The sequence below is a fragment of the Hemitrygon akajei genome, chromosome 4 (assembly GCF_048418815.1).
Source record: "Hemitrygon akajei chromosome 4, sHemAka1.3, whole genome shotgun sequence".
Taxonomy (NCBI): Eukaryota; Metazoa; Chordata; class Chondrichthyes; order Myliobatiformes; family Dasyatidae; genus Hemitrygon; species Hemitrygon akajei.
Window position 1 is genome coordinate 89,662,344 of NC_133127.1, and position 14,009 is coordinate 89,676,352.

General features: G+C 42.6%; 1 protein-coding gene across 2 annotated transcripts in view; it reads left to right on the forward strand.

Annotated features, from left to right (window-relative positions):
- Positions 1-14,009, forward strand: part of LOC140726523 (cathepsin O-like) — a 39,534-nt gene that overhangs the window by 22,858 nt on the left and 2,667 nt on the right. The window contains exons 4-7 of one of the 2 annotated variants that reach the window (XM_073043029.1): positions 1,518-1,685; positions 5,830-5,951; positions 9,972-10,135; positions 12,975-13,067. In XM_073043029.1, the coding sequence (XP_072899130.1) occupies positions 1,518-1,685; positions 5,830-5,951; positions 9,972-10,135; positions 12,975-13,067 (547 nt within the window). The remainder of the gene's footprint in view (positions 1-1,517; positions 1,686-5,829; positions 5,952-9,971; positions 10,136-12,974; positions 13,068-14,009) is intronic. The other variant, XM_073043030.1, reaches the window with a different exon arrangement.

Here is a 14,009-nt window from a genome sequence, read left to right on the forward strand (position 1 = left end):
CCTCCCAGACACTCTTTCTTTATTCACACATCAAGCAGAAGATACAAAAGTCTTGAAAGCAAATTACACCAGGCTCAAGGACAGCTTCTAATAAGACTATTGAATGGTCCCCTCGTACAAGAAGATGGACTTTTGTCCTCATAATGTACCTCATTATGCCCCATTATCTGCCTGCACTGCACTTTTTCTGTAATTGTAACACTTGGTTCTGCATTCTGTAATTGATTTCCTTCCTATTACCTCAGTGCAATATTATAATGAAATTATCTGTTGGGATGGTTTGGAGAACAAATGCTTTTCACTGTACTTCGTATAGGTGATGATAATAACCAATTTACCAATTAATGCTAACATTGTATGTAATTAAAGAGTTTTTCAAAAGGATCCAATATATTTGTATAAGACATTGGTGAGGCCTAATTTGTAGTATTGAGTGCAGTTTTGGTCACCTACCTGCAGGAAAGATGTAAATAAGGTTGAAATAGTGTGGAGAAAATTTACAAGGAATTGCCAGTTCTGGAGGACCTGAGTTATAAGGAAAGACTGAATAGGTTAGGGGTTTATTCCTTGGAAGATTGAGAGGAGATTTGATAGAGGTATTCAAAGTTATGAGGGGTATAGATAGAGTAAATGCCAGCAGGCGTTCCCACCGAGGTGAGTGGGACTACAACACTTTAAGGGAAACATGATCATGAGAGTGTGGAACATGCTGCCAGTGCAGGTGGTTCACGAGAATTTGATTTCAATGTTTAAGAGAAGGTTGGAATGGCACATGGGTGGTAAGGGTATGGAGGGTTACTGTCTGGGCTCAGCTCGATAGGAGTAAGCAGTTTAAATGGCTTGTCATGGACTAGATGGGCTGAAGGGCCTGTTTCTGTGCTGTGTTTTTCTATGAGAGATGTGGGCAGGGTGGTGGCCATCGTTTGTATAGACTTCAGCAAGTTCCTTGACAGTGACCCACATGGTAGGTTAGTCTGAGGTCTCTGGTGAGCTAGCTAACTGGATTCATAATTGGCTCAATGTGGGAAGCAAAGGGTGATGGTGCAGGCTATTTCTCAGACGGGGGGCCTTGGTAGTAGTGTGTCACAGGGATCAGTGCTGTGGCCTTTGTTCATTGCTTATGTAAATAATTAGCTAGGTCAGATTGACAAATGACATTTCGATTCAGAAAAGTCCAAGGTGTTGCCTTTTGGAAAGTCAAACCGAGGTAGAACTTAAACAGTGAATGGTTGGCCCCTCAGGAGTGCTGTGGAAGAGAGGGACCAACATGCAGAACTTAGTTTCCTATATTACTGCAAATCATCTGAGCTGCAGTACTAGGCATGTATTGCATTTGAGATCACAGCACCACAGAATTCTCAGTATCTGTGGTATATTTTGAAATGGCTGCAGAGAGAGACATAGAACAGTACAGAAGCAGGCCAGGAGACATAGAATTGTAATTATGATGGTGATTGACTTTGCTGTTGAAGCAATAAGGCTGTGTTGGACTAACTTCTGATTATTTTGTGCTGTAGTGTGGAGGATGCTGGGCTTTCAGTGTGGTGGAGAGTATTGAATCTGCTGTCGCGATTAAAAGCGGAAAACTAAAGACTCTGAGTGCACAAGAAGTTATAGATTGTTCTTACAAAGATGCTGGCTGCAGTGGTGGATCACCAGTCAGTGCCCTGAAGTGGCTAAACCAGGTTGGTAAAAAAAAAATTCACATAGATTATTCACCAGTGTTCTTGTCGGACTGCCTTTAATAAATTTCTGAAACTGACAGAGAAGAGGATAATTCAGCTCATCCATTAGGTTGTGTGATGGTCTTTATCATAACCAAACACTTCCAAATCTATTTCCAATTCTTCTCCATCTTGTTCATACCATTGGCAGCTAAATGAATGGAAAGGTAATAATTTCCAGATTGTTACCTGAGGCACATACCAATTGGCACAGGGTTAATAAGATCAGAGAGTTAAATGCATAGCTCAACAATTGGTGTGGAAGAAGTGGGAATGAATTCACAAGACAACTGCACCAGTACTGAAGAAGGAAGAAGCTATTCCGATGCGATGGGCTCCACCTGAACCATGCTGGGAACAGGGTCCTGGTGAATCGCATAACTAGGGCAGTGAGTAAGGCTTTAGGATGAAGCAGAATGAGGCATGAGAAAGGAGCAGGCCAAAGTTGATTGGAATGGAACACTAGCTGGGATGATAGCATGACCAGCAATAGCTGGAGTTTCTGGGAGCAATGCAGAAGGTGCGGGATAGATACATCCCAAAGAACAAGTATTCTAAAAGGAGGATGACATTACTGTGTCTGACAAAGGAAGTTCAAAGAGTGGTGTTGCAACAGCTTGGCAACGTATAGATAAAGCAAAAGGAAGGGAGGGAGAGTGTAGGAGATGTTACTGAAGTCTCTAGAATAAAAAAAAAAGACCAAAAAGTTTAGAAAGTGATTAAAAGTTTAACTTCAGGCCATATGGGGACAAAATTGAAAAGAAAAGTGATGAATACAGGTACTGTAAGTGTTATATTTAAATGTGTGTTATATATGAAGTAAGGTAAATGATCTTGTAGCACAGTTAGAAATTAGCAGGTATGACATGGTGGGTATCGAAAGAAGATCACTTCTGGATTGCAAGAAGATCACTTCTGGGATCTTAACATCCAAGGATACACATCGTATCACAAGGACCAGCAAGTGGGCAGAGGAGATGGAGTGGCTTTGTAGGTTAAAAAAAGATTAAATCAGATCCTTAGAAAGAAATGACACAGAATCAGAAAATGTAGAATCCTTGTAGGAAACTACAGGGGTAAATGGGAGTTACATACCTCTGAACAGTAGCCTGAATGAGAGGTACAAATTATAATGGAGATAGAAAAGGCAATGTTACAATGGGCATGGGGGATTTCATTATGCAGGTAGATTGGAAAAATTAGGTTGGTGCTAGGTCCAAAAGAGGTGCCCACCGCAAGACGAGTGGTGAGGACCACAAAGGCCTACAGGACTGCTTTGAATCGGTGGACTGGGCAATATTCAGGGATTCATCTTTGAGCCTGAATGAAAATGCCACAGTTATCACTGACTTCATTAAGACCTGCGTGGGTGATTTCGTGCTTTTGAGAACATACCAGACATACCCAAACTGGAAGCTGTAGACGAACCAAGAGATTTGCAGTATGCTGAGGGCTAGATCTGTGGCATTCAAGACTAGTGATCCAGAACTCTACTGGAAATCCAGGTACCACCGATAGTTGGTTATTTTAAGAGCAAGAAAGCAATTGCAATTAAAGTTAGAGATGTCAGCTCTGCCAGAGTTTTCAAGCCATTACCTCCTATTAGGCGAAAACCAACATTGTAAATGCTTCACTGCCAGATGAACTCAGTTTGGATAGGGAGAATATAAACTACACCTATGCAAATCCCTGAAGCATCTGGCATCCCTGTGTTTCAAAGGCCAACGTCAGAGCATCTTTCAAGAGTGTGAGCCCTCACAAGGCATCAGCCCCCAATGGTGTGCTTGGAATGCTGTGCACTCAAGGGTTCTTAGCTGCTTCAGGAGGCCATTAATCATACCAGTGCCCAAGAAGAACAGGGTGAGCTACTTCAACAACTATCGCCCAGTTGCTTTCCCTTGTATTGTGATGAAATTCTTTGAGAGGGGTCATGGTTAGAATGAACTGTCACAGCAGGACCTGGCCCCACTTCAATTTGCTAACCATCACAGAAGGTCTATAGTAGATGCAATCTCACTGTCTCTCCACTTGGCTTGGACCAACTGAATAACAGCAGTACCTATGTCAGGCTGTTGTTTTTGATTACAGCTGGGTATTTAACACTATGCTGTCCTTGGTGCTAATTAACAAGCCTCAGAACCTGGGCCTCCCTCTGCAACTGGAACCTTGACTTCCTCATTGGAAGACCACAGTCAGTGCAGATCAGAAACACAACATCTCCTAGCTGGCTCAAGACTCCCCTCCATCAAGGACGTTTTCAAAAGGTGGTGCCTCAAAAAGGTGGCATTGTTCATTAAGGACCCTCGCCATCCAGGGCATGCCCCCTTCTCATTCCAACCATTGGGAAGGAGGTGCAGGAGCCTGAGGACACACACTGATGTTTTAAGAACACGTTCTTCCCCTCTGCCATTGGATATTTGGAAGGTGCATGAATCCATGAACACTGCCTCATTATTTCTCTTCTGCACGGTTAATTTATCTACTTCGATAACTAATAGTAATTTTTACATGTTGTAATGTCTTGCCGCTGCAGAACAATGAACTTTGTGACGTATGTCAGTGAGAATAACCTGATTGTGATTCTCAACTCCCAGAATATTTTTAACTTCAAAAGTCCAAAAAGTACATTCATTTTTACAAGTGGCAGAACTGGTGTCCTTCCTCTCTTCATTTTATTCATTGTTTTTTTGTTATCAACCTATGCCTTTCAATTCAACACTGTGGAGGTACAGTTACCATGTCGAGTGACTGTTGTGTATTTTCTCACTTGAAGGACAAAATCAAAGTCTGTAAAAATAGATACCATTTGTTACCCAGGTTACCGTTACCTCGTACTTCTGTTTTATAATTTAAAAATGCAATTTTAGGCATTGTAAGTCAGAAGTATGGGATAATGTGAAATGAAATTGTACTGAACATGCAGCTGATAGTGTTCTATGCATTTAAGATTATTTCACGGGGCAGATGCCAATTAACCTGCATACACATATTGACAGTGAGAATATGTAAACTTAGCACAGATACCACCCAGTGTCAGGATCGAACTCTGGTCCCTGGAGGTGTGACATAGTAGCATTTATGGTATTGCTAACGTACTGCCCTCCTTGATTATTTTAATAGTCTTGGGATATATTTTATATAGACCTGATGGTTTATCTTATTCAGTAATACTTCCTGTCTTTTTGCTGTATTTATCCCATACAATTTTTCTACATTTACTGAAGGAGATTGATTTTCTGGCTAAGTTATAATGGAAGAGCGAGGGATATGCGGGCTGTTTTGTGTACATTTGTGCCACTGCTGCTGGTCCACAGTGTCCAGTGAACAAACACTTTGGTTGTGAATCTGCCCCAATTTGCACAAATGTAATGCCACAGTGTCTGGAATGGGATGTTGTCTTTGAAAGGGCCGTGCAAACTGCAGTAGGACATGTATTGTTGTGTTGAGAGTGTGGAGTATTTAAAAGGACAATGCGGGAATATACTGTGTGTAGGGTATAAGGATCTGGAGTTGTGAGGTAGAAGGATGTCAGACGCAGAGGCTTTGAATATTCGAACTGCAAACATCATCAGACAGGGAGGGGTGAGAGGGGGAAATGGGATATTCAAAACTGAACTCAAATATTGTGGCAGGCTATATGTGGGTTGGGGCGGTCAGCAATGCAGCTGGGTGCAAGAACAGACACAAAATTGGCTTGTGATCCTACTTGGAGGTTGGCAGACTGTTGGGTTCATGAAGCTTAAAAGGTGATCAACATGCAGACTTTTAAAGGACCGACCTGCAACAAGATCAACACCTGAGACTCTCCCAGGAAGCCAGCAGATCTATGCCTAAGACTGCCCTTGGTGTGAATGGCTCTGTATTCATAGGCCACCAATATGTTACGCGTGTTACAGCACCACATGACTTCACTCCACATATCGATCGTCTTCTTCCCTGTACACGTCATGGCCATGGTCAGATCTCCATGCTCATGTAGATTTGGTGTTAGATAACATTCATTTTGCAATACTTGAAATAAATTTTAATTCCATCAGGTTGAGCCAGCAGTCCTGAACCTGTTGGTTTTGTTCCTTGACTAGTACAGTTGTATTTTTGGTTACAGAGTAAAGCACGGTTGGTGGAAGAGTCTATTTATCCCTTCACTGCAAAGACTGGAACATGCCATTACTTTCCAAAGTCCACATTTGGTGTTTCAATCAGGAACTATAGGGCATACAGCTTCAGGTAATCCTTGTTTGTTGTAGTTCATTGGGTCTTGCAATTTGAAATGATGAGTATTGAATACTGTTACTTCTTTACTGTCAATCTGATACTGCAGCGTTTATGGTGAAGGAAATGAAGTTTGATATTTCCAAACAGTTCCACAGCCTTCCTGTGTACTTTCATCAAAAAGACATATCGAATAGATTCTGGATAGGGAAAGATTTATTTATTTATTTTCATTTATTGGGATACGGTTTGGAATAGGCCCTTCCAGCCCTGTGAGCCATGCAGACCAGCAACCCCCAATTTAACCCCAGCTTCATCATGGGACAATTCACAATGACCAATTAAACTACCAACCGGTATGTCTTTGCACTGTGGGAGGAAACCGGAGCACCCGGAGGAAACCCATGCGGTCGTGGGGAGAACGTACAAACTCCTTACAGGCAGTGGTGGGAATTGAACCCGGGTTGCTGGTACTGTAAAGTGTTGTACTAACCACCTTAAGATCTAAGCAGTCGTCATTCACTGTAAGCCAGTGAACCGTAGCTCTGGCAAACCCTAAAATTGTCATATATTAAGGATGACTGCCCTCTAGCTAAATTGAACAGTAGACTGCATGAATGTTATCGTATTGCTCAGTAATATGCCTGTATGATCATACAGATTCAACCATGTAAAATTGTTATCTTTCCAGTATGGAAAACTTTCTAGATCTCATACTCCAAGTCTGTATTTTACTGTTGCTTTTGTTATAGGCTGCGATGCTTCTATGGTATGTGTACAGGACTAAAAACCTTTTCTAAAAAATGTCTCTCAATTTAACCTGCTTACTAATCAGCAAATTGCCTTCTGCCGTTTACTTGTCCTGTCAAAGTGGCTAAGTCCATAGGTGCTCACATTCTGATCCACCTCCCACTTTCTTACACAACTTAATCTGTCTGTGATTCTTTGCTAGTTCTTTGATTTGTCATTGAGTCTGACTTTGTTACCTAGCTTTGCACCTTCAGTAAACTCTGCTATAATACATTCCCGTGACAGGAGAAGATTACGTTTAATGTAAATGGATGAGGCCTAAGGACTAAACCTTGTGGTTCTCCAAAAGATATCCACTGCATCTCAAAAATATCTCCTCCAAAAATAGGAGGAAATGATGAGCTGTTGGCCTCGTTCTATTGGAGACATTGCATTCATCTCAAATAAAGTAAGTAATTACTGACGTTTGTAGAGTCATACAACACAGAAGTAGGTCTTTTGGCCCACCACATCGACTGTATGATAACTTTTTTGCCCACCACACCAATCCCATTTAGGCATTTATCCTTTGTTGGATAGCATGTGTCCTTGGTTTCATTCAGATAAGCTCTGATTCTCAGTGCTGAGTTCAGTTTGTGATTTTTAAATACTTGAAGTTTAATTTTTATAAAAATTGCATCAAATAAGTACATTCAGCAAATTCAGCAGTTCTCTTCCCTGTTACCTCTGTTAACAGAATACAATGATGTCTGAGAGGAATCACTAAGTAGCCAGAAATGTCCTGGTTTAGATAAAAATTACCCATGCAATAGTAATAAATGTATTTCATTCTAATCATATGACCATATCTTGGTTTACTCTTCATCGATTTCCCAAAATATCTCTGAAACTTTGAAAATGTCATTTAAAATGTAACACAATGTGTAATCAATACTTGAAGCTTAACCCTTGAGATCCAGTGGTCTATGACAAAATCTAGAACTCCACACATTGAAGCATAACCCTCAGCTTTCTAACCACAAAAAGAACAAATCCATTCTGACTCATTGCCACCCCGTCCGACAGAGTGCTGGAACGTGTTGCTGTCACTATTTATCACATGACATCTACATCTCCAGTAATTTTCTCACTAATGCTCAGGTTGGATTTCCTCAGGCGCACTGAATTACAGACCCCATCGCAATCTCAAACATGAATAAATAAGCTGAATTTCAAAGGTGGGGTAAAGGTGACTGCCCTTGACATCAAAGCAGCATTTGACCATGAGCCTGGTTAAACTAAGGAAAGTGAGCATCAAAGGATGAACTCCAGTGGCTGGAGTTAAACCTCACAAAAAGGGTGTTGGTTGTTGTTGGCAGGAGTCAGTTATCAGTGCTGGACTTCCTCGTTGCGATGTTGGAGTCAGCCTTATTCATGAAAATCAACCATAAAAGTAGATCCTAGAGATTTCATACCATCATTACTAGGCTCCTTAATCCCATACTTAGTCAAGTGTTTCCTTGAACATCTAACCAAATCCAGCCTACATTCATTGATAGGGAAAACTGCATTCAGCATGGAGAAATCTCAAGCTGATGCCCACCAGCCCATCATGAAATGGAGCATTTGTTGTTCCAGGAAAGGACAAGTAAACCGTATTGGAAATATTCCTGCTGCCGTATCAGGCTCTTCTTCAATGTCATTACCAATCACAACATTGAGCAGCCATCATCATCATCATTATTAGGTGCCATGTTGATGACTTAGATGATCATGGTCTTTCCATGACCATGGTTGTTTTTGGCAAAGTTTTCCTCAGAAGTGGTGTGCCATTGCTGCTTTCTGGGCAGTGTCTTTACAAGATGGGTGACTCAAGCCATTGTCAATACTCTTCAGAGATTGACTGTCTAGCACCAGTGGTCGCATAACCAGGATTTGTGATATGCACAAGCTGCTCACACAACCATCCACCACCTGCTCCCATGGCTTCACGTGACCCTGGCTGAGGGGGGCTAAGCAGATGCTACACTTTGCCCAAGGGTGACCTGCAGCCTAGTGGAGGAAAGGAGCACCTTACACCTCCTTTGGTAGAGGTGTATCTCCACTGTGCTCCCAAAGAGATGGTTGAGCAGCCATCTTCCTGATAAAAAAGGCTAGCATTCCATTAGCCATTCAGCGCACGTTGCCAGAATTGTATATACACACATACACATCAATCTCTTTGGACCTCCCTGGTTCTACTTTTTCATCATTGTCATGACATCATGTCTGCCAATATTGAAATTCATTTACGATAATTTTGACCATTCATTTAACACACTAATATCTCTCTGTTATGCTTCTGTTTACACCGTTATGCCCTCTGTATCAATACTATGCTAAGGAAATCTGGCTTCCTTTACTGCTGCACATTTTTTACTAGGACAGTTAACAGTCCAATGTGGATTCTAGCAGGATGTCCCAACCCACTGATTGGATTCTGCCAGTTCAAGTACTTGGTTGTTATCACTACTTCCTGTTTTCCACGTGCCAGGCAAATAATTTGCTCCCAATTTTAATAGTTTCAAAGTTGGCTCTTAGATCAGACTTGAAAAATGCTTTCTAGAATTCCACATGAATAATAACCACAGATATTCTTTTCTCTGGCACTTTTGAAATCTCATCCAAAAAAAAACAGCCATCTTCATCAGACTTTGACCTAACCTTTACAAACCCATGGTGTATTAGGTATATTTCGTGGTGTAAATTTTATAATTCTAAACTATGGTAATTTCCCCTTGTGCACTTTCTATTTTTTATGTTCTCATTCACTTGATATTTGTGTCTCTATAATTTTTTCTTGCATTTTCCTATTTTATTTTTTGATTCCACTATAACAAAAGTCTTGGATTTTTTTTTCCCCAGAAAATAGGCTTTGTAAATAGGACATGAAAAATATAAGATAAAAACAGAAAATAATGGAGAGAAAAACTGCTCAACAGTTCAGGCCGCATCTGTGGGAAGAGAAAGAGAGAAATTGAAATTGGCATTTATCCTAGACCTACCACACCAATCAGATGGATTATGGTTCGTTTGTTTCTTAATTGAACCAGTTTGGTCGATTCAAGAATGACAGTGAGATTTGTGTCCAAAGTGGAGCACAGTTGGATGTGCCCTTGTTAGGACATAACATTAAAATTAGTTCTGCCCATTGAAATTGGAGCCCATGTGTCCTATGATGGCCTGATCAATGTTTATCCTGTTGCTATCATCAATCAAAATTCCCAAAAATATATAATTGAAAAGCTGTGCATGTCAAATTTACAGATACAATGAGGAGGAACTGATGCAGAAGCTATTGGAATGGGGACCTTTGGTGGCAGTTGTAGATGCAGTCAGTTGGCAGGATTATCTAGGTGGCATTATACAGCACCATTGCTCTCATGAAGAGCCAAATCATGCAGTTGTTATCACTGGTTATGACAAAACAGGTAAGTGAAATGAATAAATGTAATTATTTTCCTGTTAGTTTAACTCTATATGCTAAATAACAAGCAGCATTTCGTCCCTTTTCACAAAATTACCTTTCTTAAAATTCAGTAGAAATTTTCTAAAAACCTGCTTAATGTTTAAAGAATGTGTATATCATTCTGCTGTTTCTCCCGATCTTCATTTGATAATCCTTTGACGTTTCCACTGAAGTAGCATGTTCCTACTTGGATCAAGTTCCCGATTCTTATCAATTCTTTTCTATTTGTTTCTGATGGATTTATTTATTCTGTATACCATACATGTATGGGGTGTCTAGGGTGGAGTAGCACCTCTGGTGAAGGGGCTTGTCGTGTCCATTCTCGGGCATCTCGCTCGCCTTTGGTCCTCACCAGCCACTCAGCTCTCATCTGTGGCTCCAAGTAGTTGTTTGCTTGCGGCAGCAGCCACACCTTGTTACACTGCTTTGACAGGCAGCTAGACCAGCTGAGCGTAACCAGCAGGCCTCAGACCCCGGTGAGATAGGGGCGTGCCTGTCCTAGCGTGTGAAGTCAGCTAGACCAGCTGAGCGTAACCAGCAGGCCTCAGACCCCGGTGAGATAGGGGCGTGCCTGTCCTAGCGTGTGAAGTCAGCTAGACCAGCTGAGCGTAACCAGCAGGCCTCAGACCCCGGTGAGATAGGGGCGTGCCTGTCCTAGCGTGTGAAGTCAGCTAGACCAGCTGAGCGTAACCAGCAGGCCTCAGACCCCAGTGAGATAGGGGCGTGCCTGTCCTAGCGTGTGAAGTCAGCTAGACCAGCTGAGCGTAATCAGCAGGCCTCAGACCCCAGTGAGATAGGGGCGTGCCTGTCCTAGCGTGTGAAGTCAGCTAGACCAGCTGAGCGTAACCAGCAAGCCTCAGACCCCGGTGAGATAGGGGCGTGCCTGTCCTAGCGTGTGAAGTCAGCTAGACCAGCTGAGCGTAACCAGCAGGCCTCAGACCCCAGTGAGATAGGGGCGTGCCTGTCCTAGCGTGTGAAGTCAGCTAGACCAGCTGAGCGTAACCAGCAGGCCTCAGACCCCAGTGAGATAGGGGCGTGCCTGTCCTAGCGTGTGAAGTCAGCTAGACCAGCTGAGCGTAACCAGCAGGCCTCAGACCCCAGTGAGATAGGGGCGTGCCTGTCCTAGCGTGTGAAGTCAGCTAGACCAGCTGAGCGTAACCAGCAAGCCTCAGACCCCGGTGAGATAGGGGCGTGCCTGTCCTAGCGTGTGAAGTCAGCTAGACCAGCTGAGCGTAACCAGCAGGCCTCAGACCCCGGTGAGATAGGGGCGTGCCTGTCCTAGCGTGTGAAGTCAGCTAGACCAGCTGAGCGTAACCAGCAGGCCTCAGACCCCAGTGAGATAGGGGCGTTCCTGTCCTAGCGTGTGAAGTCAGCTAGACCAGCTGAGCGTAACCAGCAGGCCTCAGACCCCAGTGAGATAGGGGCGTGCCTGTCCTAGCGTGTGAAGTCAGCTAGACCAGCTGAGCGTAACCAGCAGGCCTCAGACCCCAGTGAGATAGGGGCGTGCCTGTCCTAGCGTGTGAAATCAGCTCCAGCGGACTGGCAGATGAGATTTTCAGAGAGATCCAATGGCTAGGAAGGCGGTACTACAATGCTGCTTGGAGCGCGAGGGCCATCACAAGGCACAGAAGACATGATGGTCATCCACTGCAACCAAGGAAGATCCCAGTTTGTGAAGCTTGCCCGTTCCACTGGACCCAGACTTCTGAGATTGTGAGAGTGGAACTGCCCCATTGCAATGGCTTTTCCACTTCAAAAACTCTCCCGCACTGGTTTCCTGTAGACGTTGGACTCAGTGGACAACCACCATACCATACATTATGTTTTTTTTTGCAGAGGTAAAGGGATTTAGGTTCTTTCTAATCAGCACAGTTGTCCTTTTTAATTCTTTGAAGTTCTCTTGTTATTAACTTAAAAACCTGATGCTTTACATGTCTTTAACTTAAAAGCAAACATAATTTCTCATTCATCATTTTTTTGATTTATATTTCACATTGCTTTGTGACTGAAATTTGATTCGTACAACTGAATATACACTGTTTTCCTAAGAATGAATGACAAATATCGATCACATCTAATTATTTTTGTAACATAGAATCACTGATATCGAGTATAGTATTTTGAGTAATTCCATTGTGAAGTTACAGATGAAAAGAGCATTCAAAATGGATACAGTCTGTCTACCTCTTCCTAATTCCCCTTCTCTTCACCTCATCTGCTCATCTCCTCCCTTTGATGCCCTTCCTTTTTACATTTCACAAGTAGTCCACTCTTCTGTCAGATTCTTCCTTCAGCTGCCTTCTTTTACATTCTCCACCTATCATCTCCCAGCTTCTCACTTCATCCCTCTACCGCAACCATAACCTTGCCTCTCAACAGGCTTCCCCAATCACCTGCCAGCTTATGTTCATCCCCTGTCCCACCTTTTTATTCTGGCTTCTTCAAAGATTCAAAAGATTCATAATTCAAAGTACGTATATTCTCCAAGTATGTTTGCAGTGTACAACCTTGAGATTCATCTTCCCACAGACAGCCACTTCCCATTCTTTTCCAGTTCTTATGAATGGTCTCAGCCTGAAACATCAACTGTTTATTCCTCTCCATAGATGTTGCATTTTGTGGGTGTTGCTCTGGGCTTCCAGCATCTACAGAATCTCTTCTGTTTACAATCTAAGTTATGTAGTCTTGTGTTTGATCAGACAGGGAGGGGTTCGTACCAATATCCTGTAGCTTTTGTTTCCTGTCAAACAAAATAAGCGAGTATGGTAAAACTCATACATTCCCTTCTATTTTGTAAACAGGTGATATTCCTTACTGGATAATAAGAAATTCATGGGGAACCAGCTGGGGAATTAATGGCTACGTATATGTCAAAATGGGAAAAAATGTTTGTGGTAAGTTTTTTCTGTCTGGTTCATTAAAAAGCTAACATTCCTTGGGGCAATATGTATTGATTAATTTTAATGCTGTTGTCCAATAAATTATTTGTTTGGAATACTCAGTCACAATTTTCCTCCTTGTTCAGTTTACCCCCTGATGAGAACCAGTCACAATTTCCTGCAGCCTCAAAAGTAATGAAGTTGAGAAGCAACCACCCTTTCATTACTGAGGCTGGTGGGTCTTCATGTCACCACACCCATGAACTAAAGACTTGCATTTAATGTATATCTCCAGCAAAGTATGTCCCAGTTATTCAGTCCCACAGAAAGAGGCCAAAAGAAAAGTGGATAGCTTGTATGATGAGTGATGATGATTCTAGTAAGATAGCGACACTTCTGGTAAGATGGCGACATGTACAAATGCAGCAGCGTGTCGGGAGCCTATCAAAGGTGCTCTTTTCTTTGTAAAATGTTTTTTTTCCGATCCATAGACAAGTCTACTCAAAGAAGTTTGGGTACTGCAGGGCTATTCCTAGTAGGCCTCCGTTAGTCTCGATAGACCATGGATTTGCACCTTTGGAAAATTTCCAGGGCACAAGCCTGGGCAAGGCAGTTGCCCAAGCTGCAAGTCTTCCCTCTCCACACCACCGATGTTGTCCAAGCGAAGGGTACTCCCATCAGTGAGCTGCTTGTTGATCACAGTAGCTGGCCTGGTATAGGCCAGCGTGTCAGAGAAGAGCCCGGCCAGGATGTTGAAGGAGTCAGTTTGGGTTCGGACGAGCCGATCTGGCTTCGGACCATGTTGCTGCCTCCTACTCAAAGGCATCAGGGTTAGTGCGTGAAGGCAGCATGTAGTATAAACATGGGGATTGTCTTGGATATTTCACTTGTAATCACAAGATTCTGTTGGACAGTGGTAATGTAAGTTGTAGTAGGCCTGTTACGCTTATCTGGTGG